At 45.7% G+C, this 26808-nt stretch overlaps 1 protein-coding gene across 1 annotated transcript; it reads right to left on the bottom strand.

The window, feature by feature from the left end:
• Positions 1-1196: 1196 nt before the first annotated feature.
• On the bottom strand, positions 1197-21590 carry LOC137535307 (zinc finger protein 502-like). Its single transcript, XM_068257137.1, has 3 exons — positions 21563-21590; positions 12868-13609; positions 1197-5594 (listed from the first exon to the last, which is right to left on the bottom strand). The coding sequence occupies exons 2-3, from the start codon at positions 13523-13525 to the stop codon at positions 4243-4245; spliced, it is 2010 nt and encodes a 669-aa protein (XP_068113238.1). The 5' UTR covers positions 13526-13609; positions 21563-21590; the 3' UTR covers positions 1197-4242.
• Positions 21591-26808: the final 5218 nt, after the last annotated feature.

Below are 26808 nucleotides of genomic sequence, written 5' to 3'. Positions count from 1 at the left end.
ATGTCCCACCTAAAGAAAGCCTAATTGGTGGCGGAAAAAAACAAGATATAGTTCAATTAATTGTGATAAGTAATAATAAAGTTATAGACGAATGAATGGAAGGAGCGCTGAAAGGTGAAAATTGCTCTGGTGTTCAAGGGGTAAAACCCCTCAGAGGTCAAGTGGTTAAAAGCACAAAATGCGCACCTGCTGTTTGGTGACCACAAAATACATCATGAAACTTACTCCTCAAGTTTTTCCGTGCATGGAGATACCAAATACTAATGCCTCTGTCATACTACTAGAGAACTGGGGGGCCCAGAATCTACTGAATGCATTTTGCATTTGTAAGCACTTAAAATTAAAAGCAGAATTTTTAGCATCATACTTCATTTATAGCGGTGCAAAAGGACCAAGACCCCTGAATACCCCCAAAATGACCCCATCTAGAAAACTAGGCCACCCATTGTATCTAACAAATGGTAAAATTATGGATTTGACCGTCTGGTATTTTTTCAATTTTGATCAGAAGAATGGAGTAAAATGTAAAAAAAATTAGTGGTGGTGGGGCAAATATAATTTGAAAGCACATAATGCCCATATGCTAATTACAGGCAACAAAATGCATCGTAAATCACATGCATCTAATGAGCGAACCCCCAACGTGTTCATCAAGGGGTATAATTAATTAGAGTCTCTAGTCTTTGCTCAATTTTGATTGGAAAAATGGGGTAAAATGTAAAAATTCATTTTTGTGGGGAAACATGCTAATTTGAAAGCACATAATGTACACATGCTGTTTGGAGGCCACACAATACACATTAAAAAACATTCCTCAATGTCTCCCGTGAATGGGGATACCAAATACCAATGCCTCAGTCTCATTGCTAGAGAACTGGGGGGGCCACAATCGGCTGAGTGCATTTCCATGGACTGAAAATCCAAAGCAGAATTGTTGTGCTATATTCCATTTATAGTGGTGCAGAGGGACCAAGACCCCTGGATATCCCCAACATGACCCCATCTACAAAACTAGACCCCAAATGTATTTGGCAAGGGATTTAAATTAAAGGATAACTCTGTGCAAATATATATTTAAAAACAGGGCGGAGCAGGCATGTGTAGTGGGCTCTCCTCATGCCCACCGCTCCCCCCACCCCATTCTCCTCCATCCCCCTCCGTTACTGGATGATGACCCCCTGAACTCACTTCCTGGTTGGGAGGGTTGGTGTGGACTGCGCAGGTGCTGCCCGGTGACGTTCATCCTTAATCCTGCAGCCGGGAGCACTCTGCACATGCACGATACATCACAACTACATAATGCGCATGCACAGAGAGCTCTTAGCCACGGACGTGCATTTAAGGACGTGTGTCGCCGGGCAGTGCCTGTGCTGTCATCTGATCAGAGAGAAATCTGTTGCCTGCCCACACACCACAGGCCGATTCCTGATTAATTTCATGCTGAAATCGATCTTGAATTGGCCTTGTGACACCACATCTGCTGCCTCGCTGTCCCAACGCTGCCCCCCAATGGTCAATTTTTGGGGTACTATTGAATAAATGTATTCGTTTGATTTGATGACAGACCTTGGTGTCTAATTATTGAGGGGAAGTCCACCACTTTTCCTCCTGGCAATTTTTAACAATTTTATATTCATTTTATTCTGCTGGCGCCTCTGATCACCTACCAGTATACTTGAGTCCACCCCAGGTGGAGGGGTGACACTACCCCATTTTTTCTGATCTACAGAGAGCGACTTCTTAATCCTGAGTGAGGAAAGGTCTAATCTCCTCACCTGCCTATACAGTGGTTGCCTGAGCGGTAACCAATGTTTGTGAGTATTACCATCTCACTTATTCATTTCCCTTCGTATCTCTGACATACTACACCATATTGGGCTCTCGATTTCTCTCTTTTCCCCAATGGTCAATGTGCCGCTCCTCCCTTCCCAGTACACTACACATTACCTTTCCGCACACACCCCACGTGGTTGCTGGCATGCATGTGGGTGTGTGTGACAAGGGTGAATCCTGGAGCAAGCAGCAAATGTGGACAGGTAGTGTATAGGGCACCGGGGGAGGGGCACACTGAGCATTAAGGGGGGACAGCATCGGGGGTTTCGTGCTCATCCTGATATCGCTCACTGTTACTGCCTCGCTCACGGCAGACCACAAAGGCCCGACATCTTGTATCATGTCTGACCGATTTATGTGACCAATTTCAGGACGAGATTGGTCGCATCATGGATCGGGCACGCACTTGGCAGCACCGACTTTCATCCGATTCAATTATAATAATCAAATCAGATTGTCAATCGTCCGAGTCACCTGATGTATTATTAATTATTTTCTTTTTTTTTTTTTTAAAGCGGATCTGAACTCAGAACTTCCTCTCTTCTCTAAAAGATAAGCAACAGAATAATACATGTAAAGCTGTGTGCCCACATCACAATTTTCCAGACAACCGGCAATTTTTGGAGCGCCGAGCGGTCGTTTCCACGATGTCACTTAGCGTTGTGCCGCAATAATGACCGTCATGGCGGACCGGATTGCTAAGATCCCAATGACTCCTGCGCAAAGTACCACAATCACTTGAAGTCTCATACAATCCCGGCATGTAGCATCGCATGACATCTTGCACACCGGCCGGCAGGAAGAGGCGTCACTGACAACCGTCGCCAAGCCAGGAGACGTCGCAGGGCCTGTCAGGCGGTGAGTACTCAGCTTTAAAAAAAAATTACTTTCTTACAGCTGATACAGATCCTAAAATAAATCTGCACTGTTTCTACTTCCTGCTTTCATGGAAGCCGACATACTGTATTGTTAACAGACTGTGCTTTCAAATGCGCACAGGGGAGAGATCAAATTACAACTTGTGATTAGACACAGATGAGGGGGAATTGGACAGACTAAACTCTAAATACATTACAGGGTGCATTTCTCTGTTGCAGATTGGCTGCTCTGCTGCTAGCTATGGGACTGGCTACAATACAGAGCCGGGTCCCGTATACACCGCCGGGAGGAGAGGCACAAGGACGGGTGTCCGTGCAGCTTCTCCTCCATTGTTATGATCGCAGTGATCATGTGATCACTGCAGTCATGTGACATAGAAACGGAATGCAGAGCAGCGATTGGCCGCTCTGCTACTACCCACGGGATTTTGCTACAGTGTACTGCTGGGTCCCGTGGCATACAAGTAGAGGGTGGGGGGGTGGCTGAGATTACCCATCATAGTATATATACGGCGCTGTGGCTGAGAACTGACAGTCGCGCCCTATTTATATATGGCGCTGGGTTTTAAAGGGGATAAGTGACACAACTTAAATCCCACCTCGTATTTAGACCATGAGGAGAACGCATCCTCAATTGGAAAATCCAATATGCCTCCGGAGTTAGTAGATGCTTGTGAAGATCCTCCCTTCTAGTTGGTCTGGAGACATGTTCGATACCCTGGATGGAAAAAGAGGACCTGTCCCCATAGTGAACCTGATGGAAATGTTTAGCCACATTTGACATTGCTATGGTCAGCCAGCCAGCCCCTGTAATGCTCGGAGATCCGCTATCTGAGATGACGGATATTACACCCTCTATATTGGACACAGCAAATGGAACAAGAAATCAAATACACAGCAAATTTAGTGTGGCAATTAAGTAATTGTCTAATTGGAAAAATTTTCCATTAGATAAGGAAACAATGGGCTTGAATGTGGTATGGACAGGGCAGTACTGACACGTGGACACGCCACACTTGTATGAGCTCACCGGGTCTTACCAGCATGAATGGCGTGGGCTGGAAGAGAACAGCCTCTAATCATAGAAAACATACTATTATACTCCAAACTAAAAGTTGTGTTGAAAACCATGCCGTCTGTATTGGGTTATCACACATCCCAGGGACATTACTCAGCAGCTGTTCCCTGCTTCTCTCTAGGGTCAGTTTCCTCGCTCTGGCTATCATCCAACTAGGATAGCCTCATTCGCGGAGGCGGATCCCACAGTGTCATCTCTCTTCACAAAAAACGTCATCATGAGAGCAGCTGCAATGTGCCCTGATACATTCACCTACTGGGACTGCCTGAATAGTGTGGAGAGGAGGACAGCTATTGGCCCTGAGCATAGAATCCCAACTACAGGGCTTGTGGTAGGTGGAGGATGACACTGAACCTGTAGACAAATTTCCCACAAGATTAACATCAAGATAACTGATTTCTACAGGAGCCCACTGAAAAATAAGAGATTCAGGGAATGCTGTATTTCCCACACTTAACACAAAGGCCTCACAAGCAGCGATTTACGCTCAAAACATTTCCCACACTCAGCATATGAATAGGGATTCTCACCACTGTGAGATCTCTCATGTCTGATAAAGTTTCCTTTCTTCCCAAAACATTTCCCACACTCAGCACATGAATAGGGCTTCTCACCAGTGTGTGATCTCTCATGTCTGACAAGGCTTCTTTTATACCTAAAACATTTCCCACACTCAGCACATGAATAGGGCTTCTCACCAGTGTGTAATCTCTCATGTCTGACAAGGCTTCCTTTTTCTCCAAAACATTTCCCACACTCAGCACATGAATAGGGCTTCTCACCAGTGTGTGTTCTCTCATGTTTGCGAAGGTCTGATTTCTGAATAAAACATTTCCCACACTCAGCACATGAATAGGGCTTCTCACCAGTGTGGGTTCTCTCATGTTTGCAAAGGTCTGATCTCTTAATAAAACATTTCCCACACTCAGCACATAAATAGGGCTTCTCACCAGTGTGTGATCTCTCATGTATGACAAGGCTTCTTTTATCTCTAAAACATTTCCCACACTCAGCACATGAATAGGGCTTCTCACCAGTGTGTGCTCTCTCATGTATGACAAGCTCTGATTTTTGACCAAAACATTTCCCACACTTAGCACATGAATAGGGATTCTCACCAGCATGTGATCTCTCATGTATGACGACCTCTGATTTCCGACCAAAACATTTCCCACACTCTGCGCATAAATAGGGCTTCTCACCATTGTGAAATCTTTCATGTTTGACAAGGCTTCTTTTATCTCTAAAACATTTCCCACACTCAGCACATGAATAGGGCTTCTCACCAGTGTGTGATCTCTCATGTATGACAAGCTCTGATTTCTGACCAAAACATTTCCCACACTCAGCACATGAATAGGGCTTCTCACCAGTGTGAGATCTCTCATGTCTGACAAGGCTTTCTTTCCGTCCAAAACATTTCCCACATTCAACACATGAATAGGGCTTTACACCACTGTGAGATCTTTCATGTTTGACAAGGCTTGCTTTCTCTCCAAAACATTTCCCACACTCAGCACATGAATAGGGCTTCTTACCAGTGTGAGATCTCTTATGTCTGACAAGCTGCCATTTCCTTACAAAATCTTTCCCACATTTGGAACAGAAATAAGATCTTCCAGCAGGGAGAGACCTGTTCTGGGTAGGGGGCCCCGCAGGGTTAGACAGGTGAGGGGAGTCTGGGGGAATATTTGGGGTAACCAGGATATCTGCAGGAGACTCTTGTCCAGTGACATCATCCGTTGTACAGTCTGTGGACTCAGAGAAACGAGTCTCTGAGAGGTTCTTGATGCCGGAACTCCACGCTGCAAATAGAGAAACATCATCATTTCCTGTTAGAGAATTCTGAGGGGAGGAACACTTATCAATTGGGATGGTCAGTGAGCTGCTGATAATATATATGTACTTATAGCAAGAAATCTGTGTTATGTTTGTAGAGTAAGCCTGCACCTATTCAGTAGGAGACCTTAGGCAAGTCTCCCTAACACTGCTTCTGCCTATAGAGCGAGTCCTAGTGGCTGCAGCTCTGGCGCTTTAAGTCCGCCAGGAGAAAAGCACGATATAAATGTTATTTGTCTTGTCTTGTCTAGAGCAATGTGGTGTCACTTACACATTCTTATTACCATTGTATCCTCCTGTCACCCATATGCCCCTTCGGTAGTGTACCGGTTTTCTTTTTAACTTTTTTCTCTCGCTTGTGCCTAATTGTGCATTGGGTGCATGGAGTGTGTGAATGTGGGCTGAAGGTGGCGTGATCACCCATCACCTATTTTATATGTTTTTCTATCTTTTGATATTTACCAAATAAAGTTATGATATTTTAATGGATTATTGTCTGTGCTGCTTGGGATGTATACACCTCCCTTATTTTCCTCCAAGGTTTTTTGTGCAGATAAATAATAAACACAACAATAAATAATAAACACAACACTAAATTATAGTAGCTGCAAGGTAGATGAATTATCTATTGATGTCATGGAGATCTAAACCCACTAATACTTCTGTAGTATAGCCATATCTCTCCTCCCATTCTTCTGTCCACTGAGTAACCAAACAGCTGCACACTGAAGCTCCTATTGGACAGATCAGTGGGGGCGGGGAAAAGGTGTGACTAGAAATCACTGCCCCCACCCCCTTTATTTGCAAAACTTGGGGAACCCCCTCAACCAATTTAACAAACCTGATGTGACCCAGTCATGCTTCCTCTTACTCTTTTAGTGCCTCCCCCCCCTCCCCCAACACACACACTTATTTCAGTGCCTCCTCTGCACCTGTGTGAAAGCCCCTTAAAGAGAAACTCCGACCAAGAATTTAACTTTATCCCAATCAGTAGCTGATACCCCCTTTTACATGAGAAATATAATGATTTTCACAAACAGACCATCAGGGGGCGCTGTATGACTGATTTTGTGCTGAAACCCCTCCCACAAGAGGCTCTGGTACCGTACGGTACTCTGGGCAAACTGCCACAATGTAACAATGTTCACAGACAGGAAATGGCTGTTTATAGCTGTCTGCAAGGCCAGAACAGCTAGAAACCGCTACATAACCTGCCCACAGTAAAAATGTCACCATGTAATACATGTCAGAATGTGAATCTGGGAGAGGAAAGATTTTACAATGAGCAAACACTGACTAAATCATGTATACATAATTATTGTAAAAATGAAGCACTTTTTTTATTACATTATTTTCACTGGAGTTCCTCTTTAAATGCCTCTGGTGTGAATGCCAGGCTTCCTACCCCCTGGTGAAGAAAATCTTATTTTTTTATAATCATGTGACACAGGTTCTGCCATAAGAAGCTCTTAGGGCTTGTTCACACCTAGGGCGTTTTCGCCTTTTTTTAAAGCTCCGTCGATTTGCAAAATCGCCCTAAAAGCGCATATGCAATGATTCCCTATGAGAGTGTTCAAATCTGAGCGGTTCGATTCCGATCCACTCACCAAAGTGATGCCTGTACCATTTTTGGGGCGATTTGCCTCAATGGAAGGTATAGGGAAATTGCAAAGTGCTTAAAAATGTTCCATATTGCAATTTCCCCTGCGTTTTCATGAATAAATACATTGTATTTATTCATTTGTCAGTGAAAGAGTTCACTACCTACTGACGTCAGGATATGAAAAAACAGAATCGCTCTGCAAAAGCTCCATAAAGCTCTTAGAAAAGCACTTTATACAAAATCAGGTAAGCGCCGGCAGGTGCAACAAAAAATTACGCAAAAAAAACGAAAACCGATCGTGTCAGCGATTTCAATTTTAGATGGAACAAAGCCTTAGGCTGCTCAGATTTGAGCTGGAACAAAAATGTGCCTTCTAAAAACAGAAGGTATTTGTGATTACTCAGGTTGGAGTGAGCATATGATGTCTCCCATAATGCACCACATTTGAATATGCATATAGTCCCTTTGTTGTCCCTGAAATCTAAACACACACCCAGAACGTTTAGCTTTCAGGGATAACAAAGATAATTTGCATAATTTGCATATTCAGCAATGGTGCATTGTGGGACGCCTGAAATGCTCACTCCAGCCTGAATAATCACAAATACCTTCTGTTTTGAGGAAGCAAACTTCTGCTTTGCATAGCATTTTAGTGGGAGGGCTTTCTGGTCCTTTTAGCCCCTTATACACTCCTAGAAATTCTGGCTCACCATGAGCTTACTGGGCAATGTGTAAATGTGAGCTGGAGTAACAGGAGGACAGTCACAGCGGATGTGATATAACATGTGCTGTGACTTTCCATCATTGTCATGGCTGCCTGTGTCACGTCTGATTTCTGTCACTGCAATGGGCACAGCATACATTTCCAAACTAGTGATGGACGAACATCGCAAATGAACGTTCAGGGAACTATTCACAAACATTTCTGCAAATGTTCACAAACCGAAAGTTCGCGGGGAACCCACTGACTGTAATGGCAGGTGTGCTTTAACCTCCTGAGCGGTATGGATGAGCTCAGCTCGTCCATCACCGCCGGAGGCTGCCGCTCAGGCCCTGCTGGGCCGATTTTTATCAAATAAAGTGCAGCACACGCAGCCGGCACTTTGCCAGCCGCGTGTGCTGCCTGATCGCCGCCGCTCTGCAGCGATTCGCCGCGAGCAGCGGCGAAAGAGGGCCCCCCTAGCCGCCTGAGCCCTGCGCAGCCGGAACAAAAAGTTCCGGCCAGCGCTAAGGGCTGGATCGGAGGCGGCTGACGTCAGGACGTCGGCTGACGTCCATGACGTCACTCCGCTCGTCGCCATGGCGACGATCTAAGCAAAACAAGGAAGGCCGCTCATTGCGGCCTTCCTTGTTTATTATGGACGCCGGAGGCGATCGGAAGAACGCCTCCGGAGCGCCCTCTAGTGGGCTTTCATGCAGCCAACTTTCAGTTGGCTGCATGAAATAGTTTTTTTTTTATTAAAAAAAACCCCTCCCGCAGCCTCCCTGGCGATCTCAATAGAACGCCGAGGAGGTTAAAAACCATCAGGGCATATTTGCAGCCACAATTTCTTTTAAAAGGTGTCAAAACTGTCCCAAAACCCAGACAGAGGCATAGCAGAGGGGGGTCAATGGCAAAAAAATGTTCCTTAAAATATGTATTTTACATAAAAAAATTTTTAATGTGTTAACACGAAAAATTGCATTTGGTTTCTAGATTTTTCAAATTAAGTTCCTTAAAATGACTTCTTAACTGCCTAAAAATTGTTATTTGCAGTGACTGTAGCAGAGGCTTTAAATATTAGGCATACACTAACCAAATTTTTAAAGTACACGGCAGTCACAAAATCTGCTGCTTGCGCAGTGTGGGCCTAACACTGCACTACAATCTCCACAGTGATGTGAAACTCTTTGTGTGACAATGTCAGGTGACAACATTTTTTCAGTACAATACAGCCACTGAATCACTTTATTTTATCACAGTGACAGGCTGTAACAGTGATGCAGCCACACACTACACTATACTAAACAGGTGGTGTATACAAGCTACACACCACAAACAACAACAAATAACAGCAGGATTATCCCTCAAATGGACTTTTGGAGTCCCTAGTTGGTGAACTGCAAGGAGCAGAACACCTATGGGAGCAGCTACACTGCACTGGATCACACAGAACACTGTCAGCAAGCTACCTCTCTGTCTCTCAATCAGCAGCACAGCTCTCCCTACACTGATTCCAGTCTGACTGTAAAATGGCTGCCAGGTTTGTTTCTTTTATGGGGGTGTGGCCAATATGGTAAGAATGCTTAATTGGCTGTCCTGCCTCACCTGACTTGAGGGTGAAGGGTCAAAATATGGATCCATGTTAAAGGATGGGGAGAACACAAACTTCACATAAGCTTTGCGGTAAATACCAATAGCAAATGTTTGCCTGGAACTGCAGGCCATCACTAGTCAGAACATGCTTAGCACAGGATCCACTGACATGTCCATTTGGCAGCTGCAGGCTTCGTGAGAACTGAGCCTTACCGATTCCTTCTCCGCCCCAGTGGCCGGTTACTTAGCAGAGCAATTATAAATGCTGGATTATAGAAACACTCCTGGCCAGGAACTAGCGCTTTTCTGCTGAGTCCATGATCCACTACAGCCACAGAAAGAGATTGAAAAACACCTGGCACTGATGATGTCAAATCTGTTGCTCTGCAATGTGAAGGCAAAGCCTGACATACTGAGGTGATGGGAGGAGTCAAGCAGTGGGTGCAGGGCACTAAATCAAACCTGACATACCGAGGTGATGAGAGGAGTCATGCAGTGGGTGCAGGGCGCTAAAGAAAGCCTGACATACCGAGGTGATGGGACAAGTCAGGCAGTGGGTGCAGGGCACTAAAGCAAGCCTGACATACCGAGGTGATGGGAGGAGTCAAGCAGTGGGAGCAGGGCACTAAAGCAAACCTGCGCAAAAGGTGGATCAGCGCATCACCAGGCGGCCTCCGAATGGCCTCCAATCAGAGGTGTGCTGAGCCACCCCAGAAACTGCAAACGCACCTTGAACCCAAACAGCAGCTCTGCATATACACCAAAAGCAAGGCTGTTAAGTGGGAGCAGCTGACCAAAAATGAATTAAATTAGTACATGGCAAGGAAATGAACAGCGCCACTTAAAAACAGATAAGTGCCTAGCTGCAAGAGAGTGCAAGCCCCACTTGTGGGATAAAATACACACCTAGCATACACATGACCTGTCTACCGCTGAAGGATGTTGGTTTCCTGTAACAGCTTGCATGCAACTTGTTAAGTATTCGTCCCTCCCACTGCGGAGAAGTCATCCTTGATGGGAGGGGACCTAACACTAACTAAATCCTAACCTATGTATATGCATAGCCTGGGTGCGGCTAACCAAGTAAAATTGAAAATTGCGCAAAAGGTGGATCAGCGCATCACCGAATGGCCTCCAATCAGAGGTGTGCTGAGCCCCCCCAGAAACTGCAAATGCACCTTGAACCCAAACAGAGGCTCTGCATATACACCAAAAGCAAAGCTGTTAAGTGGGAGCAGCTGACCAAAAATGAATTAAATTAGTACATGGCAAGGAAATGAACAGCGCCACTTAAAAACAGATAAGTGCCTACCTTAAACAAACCGAATGGGAGTACAGGTAATATTTGTTTACAAACTATGTCCCAACAAGGACCTAACCTATATGTACAAAAGAAGTGACGTAAGGAGTCACTGGTCAATCAGCTGGATTGTAGTCTTGTAAACCAGTGATCAACATGTCTCCAAATAACATATATACAAGTATGGAGAGAGACTTGACACAAGTATCATAACTGTCAGTCTCACTTTAGTACTGATACACATATACATGCAGGAAAAAATTTAAAAGTACGTTGCTGTAAGGTGCGAGGTCTTTGCTGATCCCCCCCAGTACTGGCAGTCAGTCAGAGGATACTGGGGTGTAGCTAGTCCCACCACGGCAGAGTACTGTTAAAAGTGATTGCAAAAGCACATGGCAAAATAGGAGTATGGTAAGATAACTGTGATGGAGGCTAAGTGTGAGGCTGCCATCAATCACAGAGAGACCTGTATGCTCCTACATAGTAGTATTATAGCCATGAAAAAATGCTTTCACAGAAGGTATAGAGCTGGGGTAGAAATGGGTGATATATACAATTTACAGTGTTAGTGTCATTCAACTAGGACTAGTTTCACTCTATAAAACAAGAGCTTCGTCAGGAAATAGAACACACAGTGTACAAATCATAAAAACACACAGTGTACAAATCATAAAAAGTATCCCCCCACCACAAGAAATCCCACAGCAATATAGCCCAAGGCAGACAGCTCTGACATAATGAGGTGATGAGATGAGTCAGGCAGTGAGTGCAGGGCACTAAAGCAAGCCTGAGATACCGAGGTGAAATGGAGGCATCAGGCAGTGGGTGCAGGGCCTTAAAGCAGGCCTGACATACTGAGGTGATGGGAGGAGTCAGGTAGTGTAGGCAGGGCACTAAAGCAAAGCTGACATACCAAAGTGATAGGAGGAGTCAGGCAGTGGGTGCAGGGCACTAAAGCAAGCCTGATATATCGAGGTGATGGGAGGAGTCAGGCAGTGGGTGCAGGGCACTAAAGCAAGCCAGACATATCGAGGTGATGGGAGGAGTCAGGCAGTGGGTGCAGAGCACTAAAGCAGGACTGACATACCGAGGTGATGAGAGGAGTCAGGGAGTGGGTGCAGAGCACTAAAACAAGCCTGACATACTGAGGTAATGGGAGGAGTCAGGCAGTGGGTGCAGGGCACTAAAGCAAGCCTGATATAACGAGGTGATGGGAGGCGGCAGGCAGTGGGTGCAGAGCACTAAAGCAAGCCTGACATACTGAGGTGATGAGAAAAGTCAGGCAGTGGGGGCAGGGCACTAAAGCAAGCCTGACATACCGAGGTGATGGGAGGAGGCAGGCAGTGGGTGCAGGGCACTAAAGCAACAATGACAGAGGTTTCATGCTGGCTGATGGTTTTTCCGAGGCTGTATTGCTGTATAGCCATACTTCTGGGTATTTTAACCCAGCACTGTACTCACAGGTGGATGATGTCACAATACTCTGCCTCTGGGTAAAGTCATGCATCTCCGCTGTGTCAGACACACAGTAAGCTGAGCTGAGATACAGGCAATTTGCCATAGATAATGTCCTTGTTTGCTAACTTCTAAGCAATAAGGTGGCAGAACTATGACTATGAACTAAGGGCATCAGCGCTGGAACAAAGGGCTTGATTCACAAACAAGCTCTGCTTCAGTAACGCTCATTAAAAAGAATTAGGGTCCGCTACGCTCGCTCCTTGCAGTTAATGAACATAGTAATGGCCGCACTAGTGACGTATCACAGTCAGGTTACTTCACAGCAGGGCCCGGTAATTAAAGGAACACGCGATGCTATGTAAGCAACATGCATAACTAAGTAAGGCATGCTACGCTGCAAGGAGCAAGAGTGGCGTGCATAGCGGCCATTGTTTTTAATGAGCGCTGCTGAAGTCACCGTATATATTCATGAATGATAGTTATAGATGGCAAAAATCTAACCTGAGTACATAGCATAACCCCTAATATGTCATAACAGCAATACAGATACACATTACTCTATATTTACTGCTGATTACTCACCTGCTCTGCCCTCTGTAACAGTGTCCTCTTCTTTACTTGTCCTCATCATGTCACCCTCCTCCATAGACTGCTGATTACTCCTCACGTATGTCTCTTCTTCTTCCTCTTTACTTGTCCTCATCATGTCACCCTCCTCCATAGACTGCTGATCACTCCTCACATATGTCTCTTCTTCCTCTTTACTTGTTCCCATCATGTCACCCTCCTCCATAGACTGCTGATCACTCCTCACATATGTCTCTTCTTCTTCCTCTTTAATTATCCTTATCATGTAACCCTCCTCCATAGACTGCTGATCACTCCTCACATATGTCTCTTCTTCTTCCAATTTACTTGTCCTTATGTCACCCTCCTCCATAGACTGCTGATCACCCCAAATATATGTCTCTTCTTCTTCCTCTTTAATTATCCTTATCATAACACCCTCCTCTGCAGACTGCTGGTCACCCCACACATATGTCTCCTCTTCTTCCTCTTTAATTGTCCTCATCATGTATCCCTCCTCCATAGACTGCTGATCACTCCTCACATATGTCTCTTCTTCCTCCTCTTTACTTGTCCTCATCATGTCACCCTCCTCCATAGACTGCTGATCACTCCTCACATATGTCTCTTCTTCCTCCTCTTTACTTGTCCTCATCATGTAACCCTCCTCCATAGACTGCTGATCACTCCTCACATACGTCTCTTCTCCCTCCTCTTTAGCTACAGAACTTCCATGTACCTGTATATGTTCTACACCCTAAGTGCACAAAAAGAGATATGAAAACACAGATAACAGCATAAACAGGAAGAAACAATGTCACACAGTTTGATATCTCAGGGGACCCTCAGCCCCACGTACCTGATAATGGTGGAGGTCGGTGTGATCTTTTTGTGAACAATCTTGGGAATAAAGAGGACCTGTACATCTCTCTGACAGGTTACTGTTACTGGGCCCATCTGTAGGAACCACACACTGACTGATTACATTGTGTTTATCAGATGATGGGGGATCTAGGTGGACTCTTCTTACTACTCTCTCACTTACAAGAAATTAAAATCTCCTCTTACATGATGATGTGAGGGGCGGCTGATTCTCCATCATGATGTCCTTGAAGGCTTTGTTCACATCCAAAATCAAAATCACTGACACCAGCGTTTTTCGATTTTTGCACGATTTTTTAACTTCTCCCGCTGCTCACCTGTGCGCTGCGGTTTTGGGCAGGCAATTTAGAAGTGCTTTTTTGAGGGCAATTTGCAATTTTTGCTATTTTTTGGCCAGATTTAAAGATCCCCTTACCTAAACACTTCACATTTAACCCCCTGGCGGTAATCCTGACCTGAGCATCCCGACCTGACCCAGGCATCTCCCCCCAGCTGTCCGCCTTGTATTTCGGCCGCCGGGATCCCCATGTCCCTGCTTTTCTTCCAGGGACCCGGCGGCCAATCTGAGCGGAGGAGCGGCAGTGGCATGCGCAGAATTTCTGGGTCCCGCGCACGATTGGGCTGCAGAGCAGGACCCAGGCATCTCCCCCCAGCTGTCTGCCTTGTATTTCAGTCGCCACTATCCCCACTATTCGTGTGTGTGTGTGTGTGTGTGCGTGCGTGCGTGCGTACAGTGGCTTGCAAAATATTCGGCCCCCTTGAAGTTTTCCACATTTTGTCACATTACTGCCACAAACATGAATCAATTTTATAGGAATTCCATGTGAAAGACCAATACAAAGTGGTGTACACGTGAGAAGTGGAACAAAAATCCAAACATTTTTTACAAATCAATAACTGCAAAGTGGGGTGTGCATAATTATTCAGCCCCCTGAGTCAATACTTTGTAGAACCACCTTTTGCTGCAATTACAGCTGTCAGTCTTTTAGGGTATGTCTCTACCAGCTTTGCACTTCTAGAGACTGAAATCCTTGCCCATTCTTCTTTGCAAAACAGCTCCAGCTCAGTCAGATTAGATGGACAGCGTTTGTGAAAAGCAGTTTTCAGATCTTGCCACAGATTCTCGATTGGATTTAGATCTGGACTTTGGCTGGACCATTCTAACACATGGATATGTTTTGTTTTAAACCATTCCATTGTTGCCCTGACTTTATGTTTAGGGTCATTGTCCTGCTGGAAGGTGAATCTCTGCCCCAGTCTCAAGTCTTTTGCAGACTCAAAGAGGTTTTCTTCCAAGATTGCCCTGTCTTTGGCTCCATCCATCTTCCCATCAACTCTGACCATCTTTCCTGTCCCTGCTGAAGAGAAGCACCCCCAGAGCATGATGCTGCCACCACAATATTTGACAGTGGGGATGGTGTGTTGAGTGATGTGCAGTGTTAGTTTTTTGCCACACATAAATAGCGTTTTGCATTTTGGCCAAAAACCTCCGTTTTGGTCTCATCCGACCAGAGCACCTTCTTCCACATGTTTGCTGTGTCCCCCACATGGCTTGTGGCAAACTGCAAACGGGACTTCTTATGCTTTTCTGTTAACAATGGCTTTCTTCTTGTCACTCTTCCATAAGAGTCAACTTTGTGCAGTGCACGACTAATAGTTGTTCTATGGACAGATTCCCCCACCTGAGCCGTAGATCTCTGCAGCTCGTCCAGAGTCTGCATTTCTGATCAGCGCTCTCCTTGTTCGGCCTGTGACTTTAGATGGACGACCTTGTCTTGGTAGGTTTACAGTTGTGCCATACTACTTCCATTTCTGAATGATCGCTTGAACAGTGCTCCGTGGGATGTTCAAGGCTTTGGAAATCTTTTTGTAGCCTAAGCCTGCTTTAAATTTCTCAATAACTTTATCCCTGACCTGTCTGGTGTGTTCTTCGGACTTCGTGGTGGCGTTGCTCCCAAGATTCTCTTAGACAACCTCTGAGGCCATCACAGAGCAGCTGTATTTGTACTGATATTAGATTACACACAGGTGCACTCTATTTAGTCATTAGCACTCATCAGGCAATGTCTATGGGCAACTGACTGCACTCAGACCAAAGGGGGCTCAATAATTACGCACACCCCACTTTGCAGTTATTGTTAGTAAAAAATGTTCGGAATCATGTATGATTTTCGTTCCACTTCTCACGTGTACACCACTTTGTATTGGTCTTTCACATGGAATCCCAATAAAATTGATTCATGTTTGTGGCAGTAATGTGACAAAATGTGGAAAACTTCAAGGGGGCCGAATACTTTCGCAAGCCACTGTATATAGAGAGAGAGAGAGTTTAGCATGTCTATTTCCTCCTCATAAGTCTCTAATCACAAGTTGTAATTTGATCTCTTCTCTGTGTCACTTGACTGTTTGGATTTTGACTACTCTCTGCCTGCCGCCTGCCTGGATTTTGACTACTCTCTGCCTGCTGCCTGCACCGACCTCTGCCTGGATTTTGACTACTCTCTGCCTTCCTTATTTGTACAGTTTCACAATTTGTTTAAGTTTATTCAGAAATTTAATTCAACAAATTTGTGTTCTAGTATTTTATTTCTATGCAGAATGTCTATCAGGCTTTTATTCTGGCGTATTTTGGCGAGTTATGACTTAAGAATTACTGAAAAACAATGCATCGCTTTTGACTCATAATTCCAGACAGAAATTCACTGCCAGGGAGGTTAAATAGCCACAGAACAAAAAGCGCGAATGCACTCGCCACATAAAGTGATTTTGTGAGCGTTTTGCTCTTTTCCTATACCTTCCATTATAGCAAAATTGCCCCAAAAATGGTCCAGGCAGCGCTTTCGTGAGCAGAAAGCAGACGAAATGCGCAGCTATGAACAGTCCCATAATGAATCAATGCACAAGCGCTTTTAGGGTGATTTTCAAAATCGCTGGCGCAGAAAAAATAACGACAACACCCTAGGCATGAACAAGCCTGTAGAGATTATTGTGTCCTTCTATATACTGACACTCCTCCATGGAGGAACAGACAGTGACATCCTGAAACCTTTTAGGAACCAGACACATAAAATTGATACAGTCACCACCCAGACACACCTCTTGCTGTTCCTGGATAATATCCCATAATTCCCAGCACTTCCCACCTCTCCTGCCAGCAGATCTATCATCTTCCTGGCAATTTCCAGAATCTTCGGCTTGTTGTGTCTCACAGATATCGAGGTGAGGTGGGGTACAGTAATGATCACATGATCACCAGACTTGGCATGTGGAAAATGCTGTATCACATGACCTCCCAGAATCCTTCTCACCTCTCCAGTTAGCTAAGTGCAGGGCCGGTACAACAGGACAAGGTTCTCCAGCACTCGAGGTGGAGATTCGAAATTGGCCCACCCCCAATTGCACCCCTTCCCCCTGCATAGGTAGCCAGATGTGCCCCCAGTATTAGGCTGCCTCTCCCCAGTATAGACAGCCACATTAACTCACAGTATTAGGCAGGATCACTCAGTATATGTAGCTAAATGCCAGATGGGATCCTAGCTTTAGGCAACCCCAACACCCCCCAGTACAGGTAGCCAGATAAGCCCTCAGTATTAGGCAGCACCTTACAATGAGCAGCCCCCCCCTCCCTCTCCCATGCAGAGTTTTGAGCAGAGCCTGTAGTGCTGCCTACTCACCTCACTGGGAACTCAGCTGTGTCAGACTCACAGCATCTCCTCTGGTTTTCCTCTAGTGATGAAAATAATGAGAGATGCCTCTAGAGGGAGAAAGAAAGATGATGCTGCAAGCTTGCGACACATGGCTGAGTTCTCGGTCCAGTGAGGAGCAACACTACAGGCTCAATTTGTGACTCTGCATTGGCTAGGCAAGGGGAGCACTCAAGTGGGGGCAGGGACACAGGTGCATGCTCAGGGCTGTGCGCGCAGAGACTACCGCATACCCTGCCTCTGCCTTGGCTCAAAATTGTCTGTGTGTTTAATTACTAGAGATAAGAGTGACGTCATGTGACCTCCCAGAATCGTCTTCACCTTCCCAGAAAGCAGACTGAGGATCTCCAGGGTGAGGCTGAATATCCTCTCAGTCATGTGACTCATCCATCCTCAATGATGTGGTCATGTGATCTGTACTGGATGCCTTTTTATAGATAAGGGGAGGATAATTTAGGCAGTATAGTTGTCAGTGGTGAAACTACCAATACAGGACCCCCCCTCCCCCCAGCACCCCCCATTGCTGTCACTTGTAGGTGGTAGGGCCATGCAGAGCATCACAGGAAAGCATAATAAGTTGGTTTATAGCCACCTGTGCACTATACTCACAGCGTGCTGCAGTCCTGTCCTCCCTCTGCCTCCTCTCCAGCTGGCCTTCTCTCCTCAAACCCACCTCCCACTGTTACCATTCCTGTGAGTTTACAGCTTTGCTGGTAGTGGTAGATGGATGAGGATATGAGGAGAGGCAGGGAGGCTAATGGGAGCAAAGGACTGGAGCACACTGTGACAGCTAGCTATAAACCAATGTATCATTTTACTACTCTGCATGGAGGAGGGGGGGGGGGGGAGGGAGAAATATTGGAGTGTGGACATGGCTATACTGAGAAAGAAATGGCCATACTGGAGTGGGAGGGCATTACGTACTGGAGGATAATGGCAATGCTGGGGGACACAGGGAGGACATGGCTATACTGGGAAAGAAATGGCATTACTGGGGTGGGGACATTACATACTGGAGGATAATGGCTATACTGGCATACACAGGGAGGACAAGGCTATACTGGGAAAGAAATGGCCTTAATGGAGTGGGAGGACAATACATATTGGTGAATAATGGCAATGCTGGGAAAGAAATGGCATTACTGGGGTGGGGACATTACATACTGGAGGATAATAGCTATACTGGCATACACAGGGAGGACATGGCTATACTGGGGGAGAAATGGCTTTACTGGGGTGGGGGACATCATATACTGGAGGATAATGGCAATGCTGGGGACACAGCGAGGGCATGGCTATACTGGGAAATAAATGGCATTACTGGGGTGGGGGACATTACATACTGGAGGATAATAGCTATGCTGGCATACACAGGGAGGGTATGGCTATACTGGGGAAGACATGACATTACTGGGGTGGGAACATTACATACTGGAGTATAATAGCTATACTGGCATACACAGGGAGGACATGGCTATACTGGGGGAGAAATGGCATTACTGGAGTGGGAGGACATTATATATTGGAGGATAATGGCAATGTTGGGGACACAGGGAGGACATGGCTATACTGGGAAAGAAATAGCCTTACTGGAGTGGGAGGACATTAAATACTGGAGGATAATGGCAATGCTGGGGGACACAGGGGAGACATGGCTACACTGGGAAAGAAATGGCATTATTGGGGTGGGGACATTACATACTGGAGGATAATGGCAGCACTTTAGCGTAGTGGTTAGCACTCTCGCCTTGCAGTGCTGGGTCCCTGGTTCGAACCCCAACCAGGTCAACATCTGCAAGGAGTTTGTATGTTCTCCCTAATCTGTGTGGGTTTCCTCCAGGCACTCAGGTTTCCTCCCAAAAACATACAGATAGGTTTATTGGCTTCCCCCTCAATTGTCCCTAGACTACAATAAATACACTACATGATACATACAGGGCTGTGGAGTCGGGACAAAAATCCACCGACTCAGACTCCTCAGTTTAGGATTCCAACGACTCCGACTCTTCTAATTTGCATATTACAATCTTGTTGAAAGTATGTAACATGAAATTCGTCTCTAAACTGCCAACGCTTAGGAATTTTAAAAGACAACTGAAGTGAGAAGGATATGTAGACTGCCATATTTATTCCCTTTAGTCATAGACTAAAACTAGTCCTTGGTAAGAGTACTTGTAACAGGTACAGCTCTGTGGGGAGTCCATATGTAAAGTATAGTACTATTGTGTAACTAAGTAAACCTGAGACAGATGAAATTAAAGTTTTATACATACCTGGGGCTTCCTCCAGCCCCCTTCAGGCTAATCAGTCCCTCGCTGTCCTCCTCCGCCACCTGGATCTTCTGCTATGAGTCCAGGTACTTGAGCCAGTCTGACGTAGTGCGCATGCACACACTCCGCCACCGGGAGCGTACAACTGCGCAGCACTATTGCGCAGATGCAGAATGCTCCTGGCTGTAGGAGTGGCACGTGGCCGGACTGCACTGACTGGCTGAATTATCGGGACTCATAGCATAAGATCTATGTGGAGGAGGACGACAGCGAGGGACTGATTGGCCTGAAGGGGGCTGGAAGAAGTCCCAGGTATGTATAAAACTTTTCTTTTCGTCCGTCTCGGGTACCCTTTAGTTCGTAGTCTCCAAACCAAATTTTAACAACCTATCAAATTATTTGATTTAATGAGCAAAGAGTGCATACATTTGCATAAATCAGCATCAATGCAGAATTATTTCCATCTCATTGACCATCTCTATTAGTGACACAGCTACACATCAGGCTTTATTCGTACAGCATAGATGTTATTTAATATATATAAGAGATTCCTGTGTACACATCATATATACTGTACAGTCACAATCAGATATGTATATCTGACTTTAAAAATACGGGGACTGCTTTATTGAAGTAGCACAAGTAACTAATTTTGATTGGTTTATTTCATTTGTGTGAAAGCACTAAGCACAGCTATTACTGTATATATAAATTATTTATGATGACTATTATCTGAGAAAAAGAACATTATCATATTTTCTATTTTAATTACAGTTTAAATTCATTAGGAGTCGGAGCATTTATTTCCTACTCCAGGCACCCAAAATTGCTCCGATTCCACAGCCCTGGATACATACATAGAAATACAAATAGGATAGGGATTAGATTGTGAGCTCCTTTGAGGGACACTTAGTGACAAGACTATATTCTCTGTACAGCCCCGTGTAAGATATCGGCGCTATATAAATACTAAATAATAATAATAATAATAATGCAGGGGGAAACAGGGAAATAAATGGCATTACTCGGGTGGGGTACATTACATACAGGAGGATAATGGCAATGCTGGGGGACACAGGGAGGACATGGCTATACTGGGGTGGGGTACATTACATACTGGAGGATAATGGCAATGCTGGGGGACACAGGGAGGACATGGCTATACTGGGGTGGGGTACATTACATACTGGAGGATAATGGCAATGCTGGGGGACACAGGGAGGACATGGCTATACTGGGGTGGGGTACATTACATACTGGAGGATAATGGCAATGCTGGGGGGACACAGGGAGGACATGGCTATACTGGGGTGGGGTACATTACATACTGAAGGATAATGACAATGCTGGGGGATACAGGGAGGACATGGCTATACTGGGGTGGGGTACATTACATACTGAAGGATAATTACAATGCTGGGGGATACAGGGAGGACATAGCTATACTGGGGTGGGGTACATTACATACTGGAGGATAATGGCAATGCTGGGGGACACAGGGAGGACATGGCTATACTGGGAAAAAAATTGTATTACTGGGGTGGGGGGCATCATATACTGGAGGATGATGGCAATGCTGGGGGACATGGCTATACCAGATGGACATATTGCATTTGCTCTGTGGTGTAAATTATTAATAGGAGGGTGAGATGCCAGCCATAATCTATGGCACATGCCTGGGGGACCACTAGAAAACTGGCAACAGCCGTTACATAAAAGTCTCTTCTATGGCAGTTAGTTCAAGGGGGGTGATCAGGACAGTGACAGGTGTACTATGACCTCCTCTGTAGCAAAGTATGTCCACCCCGACCTCTGCTCTGCTCAATATACTGATAATAAGAATCACACAATTACCTCTTCCAACAATGGCTCCACTTCTCTTCCTGTAACTTCTCATCCTGCTGTTACATCACTTCCTATCTGTGGTATTATTACTACCTGTTTGTGTTAAATCACTTCCTATATTTATTTATTTATTTTTGTTTCTTTGCTTCTGTGGTTTCACCTTGGAAAGTGTGATCGCCATCTTGTGGTAATACGGCTAACTGCAGCCTCAGTTTGTGGAATTACCTGCGCTCAACCATAAAGTGAACCAGAGGTGAGGGTCGAGTGATATGCAAGATGCCATATTTATTTCCTTCTAAACAATACCAGTTGCCTGGCAGCCCTGCAGAAGTGTCTGAATTACACCAGAAACAAGCATGCAGCTAATTTTGTCAGATGTGACAATACTCTCAGAAACAACTGATTTGCATATGCTTGTTCAGGGTCTCTGGCTAAAGCATTAGAGGCAGAGGATCAGTGTGACGACTGTCAGATAGTGACGCCTACCTGACAGCCTGACAGAGTCCTGGGTGCCGCAGAATGCGTGTGGCACCAATGGAGTCGAGATTAGTCTTAGGCTAGCCGAGGTCAAACCGGGAATCAGATGTCTGACAGGCCAGTGGGTGAGACAGAAGGATAATCAATAAACAGGCAATAAGTCAGCAACAGAGATCAGATGTGTTCAGAGGTACCAGAGGGTCAGACAATAGCGTAAACGGTAAGATAGGCAAAGAGTTGGCAACGAGGATCAGATAGGCAAAGGTACAAGGCGTGAGACTAGAAGCAGAGTAGATAAACAGGCAATAGGTCAAACACAGAGTAATCAAAAGGCAATAATACACAGAATAGCAAGACTAACTAGTGTACAAATCCCTGGGGTCCTGCCAGTTCAAATGTACCACGGATCTGACTACGGGTCTGAGGCTTAACAGAGAACTATCAGCTACAACAGACACCAGAGCACTGACAGCTCAAGGAATATATAGGCAGCTCTGGGTCTGTAGCCCTGCCTCCTGAACAGGTGATCAATCAGGAGTAAACTAGGGCAAAGATGTGTCAGCTGATTGCTTGATCAGCTGACACTTCCTAAGTCTATAAGGCCTCTCACTTGCTGTGCATGTGTGTTTGAAAGTGCCAGCATTACTAGCCTTGCCGAGAGGCCTGTGCGCAGAGGAAACCCAATCACAACTGGGGGCTGCGGAAGTAACAGACCCGCACCGCTAAATGAGAGCGGCGCTCGTGCTGCTGGAGGCAGCAGAGGTGAGACTGCGGTTCATGACAATCAGCAGGACAGCCAGGCAACTGGAATTGCTTAAAATGAAATACATTTGGTAGCCTCCATATCCCTCTTGCTTTGGGTTTATTATATGGTAGCCATCCATCAGAGGCATGAAAATGAAATAAAATAATTAAAAACAGTTTAAAAAGGAGGTAGATTTGAAATGACCCCTTCTCAAGGGAAACACTCAAGAATGAGATCATTATAGCTTCAATGTTCCAAAAAAACAACTCTCATAGAATGCAATGCATTTCTCAGGACTTTGTTCCTGCTTCATCAGGCAAATATCCAGAGCAAAATTTCAAAAAGAGCCATAAGCAAGTCCAGTGCCCCAGTCACAGTTATTTTTTGGAACATTAATGCTGTCATTATCTATAATTCTTGAGTGTTTTCCCTCAGAGGAGGCAAGTTCATCTCTTCCTCCACTTTGTGAACTGTTCTTAACCACTTCCGTACCAGCAGTCTCTGCCCCCTTCAGGACCAGAGACTGCTAGTACGTTAACACCGCTTACCAATGAATCGCTGCAAAGATCCACCATTCCCACAGGTCAAGCCGCTCTGTCCCCGCTGCAGGTCCCTCTCTCTGCCGTTGCTATGACGGCAGAGCTGTGCGAACAGGTCAGGAGCCTCTTTCATTGGCTCCTGACACTGTCAATCAATCTAAGCCTATAGGATTGGCTTACAGTGATGACAGGGTTAGGAGCCAATGAAATCATCTCCTGACCGGGTCACAAAGCTCTTTAAAGTTCATACAGATGGCAGGGCGAGCGATATGCGGCGGGGACAGAGCGGCGCGACCGCGGGAGTGCGTTGAAGTCTACGTCTGGTCAGATCTGCACTGCCACATGCAGGACGTAGATTTCAACTGCGTCGATCCAGAAAAGGTTAAATATTTTGTTTTGGCACCTGTGAAACTTGTGTCAGTTTATTACCAACCGGAGTGAAGGTTTCCTGGGTTTTGTCCTTTCCCGCAGAGAGTGACTGTTTAACCCAAGTGGGGTCGGGTTTGTTCTCCCCACCTGCCTGCTGTGTGGCCACTGCTGCAGCACGCTATTGTGATCATAATTGTTCTCATCTATCTCCCTCTTGTGGTCAATTAACATACTACACTATGTTGGCTCTGAGTCTCCTCCCACATTCCCCTCCCTATGTGTAGTCTTTCCCTGAGGGGTTTGTAGCTCCTTCCCCCCCCCACACACACACACACTAGATGCTTTCTTTAATCTGGTCAGTTTGTGAGAGGACAGAGTTGACTTCCCATCAGATTCAGAATCAGAATTCGTTTATTTCGCCAAGCATGATTGGGGCCATGCCTGGAATTGGATTTGGCACATTGATTGGCGCAGAAGGAGCAATACAACAGAAGATAATACAACAATAACAAGAGCAGTGCAACAGAAAAACAGTAGTACATACAACAGAACTGGAGTAGTACAACAATTGAAGTAGAGCATTGCAGGTCTAGCAGGTGCAGCACCTGTGAGACAGAAGATAAGTTCTAGTACAAACAAAAGCACGGCAGTAAACAGAGCGGACGCAGCCGATGTCAGATATTAGTCCACAGGTGGCTACAGGGGGGGATTGGTGGAGTGGAGAGTTCAAGAGTCTGACGGCCGTGGGGAAAAAAGTGTTCGTACGCCTAGTAGTCTTAGCATGGATGGACCGGAACCTCCGGCCCAGTTTGAGTCGACTGAAGAGACTGTGACTAGGGTGAGAGGGGTCGCCCACAATTTTCATTGCTCTATTACGCAGTCTAGTCCTGTAGATGAGATCTAGAGGGGGGAGAGGTTTTCCAGTAATCTTCTCCGCTTAGCTGACGACCCATGAGAGGTATCCAAGATTGGATTGAGAACAATGTTTAAGTCTCCCCCTATTACTACACTGCCTGCTTCAAATTAATGAAGGGTTAATTCTAGATGCCATTAACATCAACCTGGAGCACATCCTATCCCATCTAGATAAACCAGACACCTACGCCAGGATTCTCCTCCTCAACTTCAGCTCCTTGACCTTAACACTATCAGCCCCAACATCTTTTATGACAAGTATCAGTAGGTATATAGTGCAACACAGTCCTAATAGCAAATGATCAAGTCCTATATGCAGATATAATATCCTCTATTGAAGGCTTGTATTTGTTGTTCACCGCCACCACACCAAAAATAGGAATGGGACTCGCCCTTTGCTAAGACCACCAACTGGTCTTAGTTACGCCTTGAGGTTATTCCCGGGTCACCCCCGACCTCTGCGATCTGTATTAGTCCTCACAGCTATCCGTCTCCCCTTGTGGTTATATGGGTTCTGCTGCTTGTATGTTTACCTCCAAATAAAAACCTCTCATAGCATAATACTGTTTTTCAAATAAAAACGTAAAAAATTTTTGCACTTACAATTTCCGTAATTAAAATTCCAGCACGTGTTTTTTTAACGGGCTCTCCTCCATATCGGTGGACTTTGGTGGCCTCTCTTGATGTACCGAGCTGCAGTGAGTAGCCACTGCGCTCACAGCCACCCGTCTGCTTCTGTGTCCGCCCTTCTGGTTCACACTCCGCGCCACTTTCTGGGTCCCGCCCAACCAGTTTCGTCACTGTTGTGACTCATCAGGAGCTCAACAAGTTGACAACTCATTGTGCATCCCACCCTCTGCCGATGGCTGAAGGACTTTCTTACAAACAGGACCATGGCATGACCAGCCAATCACTCTTGTAAGTAAGCAGTCCATGTGGTACCTATTAAAGTTAGAAACCGCTGTACAACACCCCCCCCCCCCCCCCATCTGTTTCAGCAAAACCAGGCTCTTTTTGTTGATTCTCAGAGATGCTTTGTGCCTAATTCATTTACCTTCCATTATAACATATTAATATACTGCCTGGGTAACTGTATAGGGAACGCCTGAAAAAGGTTGAGAATTCTAGGAAGGACATTAATTTTTTACTACAGCTATATGCTAGAACCAGGAGAGAGTCAACCCATCCTACCGCTGCAGCTCATCAAGCAAAACAGTCTGCATAGCTTGGAGGCTAAGTTTAAACAAACGTCATGTGTCTGTAGGGAGCCTGACCCCCACTTAGGTGATCACCCAGCAGCATTCCATCTAAAGGGCAGCGTCACTTATAGGTCACTTGCCAAAGTAGTTGACACATTAATATTTAAGATTTTAGATTTTGATAGATTTATCTAAAAATTAGAAAGTGATTCATATTTCTGAAAGGCTGCTATTGCTGCTGCCATAGAAGTCCTGGGATTAGAGAGGAACAACAGGAGATCGTCAGCAAAAGCCGCAATTTTGACCTGCTGTTCCCCAACTTCAGTTCCAGAGATAGTAGAATATAGGTTGACATGTCTGATGAAGGGTTCCGAGGTTAAATAAAGATTAGCGGGAAAAGGGGCAACCCTGTTATGTGCCATTTTTAAGAACTTTACATCCTAACTACAGTATATTTACATCGTTGCAAGTGGCTCCTGAAAGCCACACAACGTGAATGTAAGTTACTTTGATTTAATGAGCACAGCACGTGTGCTAGAATGTGCCTGGGCTCATTAACCCCCCTCCCCCAACTACACTACATAGGCATCCCTTCCTGGGGCTCCGATCCCTTCACCCCCCGCCTGATCCCCTGTAATACCTCCTCCTTCCTCCATGCTGCGATCGGGCACCATGGATGATTACAATGTAGCAATCACTCACCTGAACTTGTACCTGCGGTGATCCCGATCCCCTCCATTCAGCACCACTGTCAGCCTCACTATGCCGAATGGATTGCACATCTCTGCCGGGGGGGGGGGGGGGGCGGCACCTGTCATGTGATGGGATAGACAGGCCTACACCTGGCTATCCATATGGGGGTGTGGGGGAACTACTTTGCACACAGTTGGCTATCCATGGGGGAAGGGATAAAGGGGCCCACATCTGGCTATCCGCTATCCATGGGGGCTGGGGGGCGTGATTACAGGGCACACAGCTGGCTATCCATGGGGGGAGGGGGAGGAATGAAGG

This window comes from Hyperolius riggenbachi, chromosome 10 (assembly GCF_040937935.1).
Source record: "Hyperolius riggenbachi isolate aHypRig1 chromosome 10, aHypRig1.pri, whole genome shotgun sequence".
Lineage (NCBI taxonomy): Eukaryota > Metazoa > Chordata > Amphibia > Anura > Hyperoliidae > Hyperolius > Hyperolius riggenbachi.
Note: the sequence above shows the minus strand (reverse complement) of the source record. Positions and strands in the feature narration are given on the sequence as shown.

What these genes read in the sequence shown, in the direction of transcription:
- LOC137535307 (XM_068257137.1), bottom strand. Translation starts at nt 13,525, where the DNA reads ATGGAGGAGGGTTACATGATGAGGACAAGTAAAGAGGAGGAAGAAGAG. An exon ending in TGTTACAGAGGGCAGAGCAG is followed by an intron (nt 5,595 to 12,867) that starts GTGAGTAATCAG and finishes CTCTATTTGCAG; the next exon opens with CGTGGAGTTCCGGCATCAAG.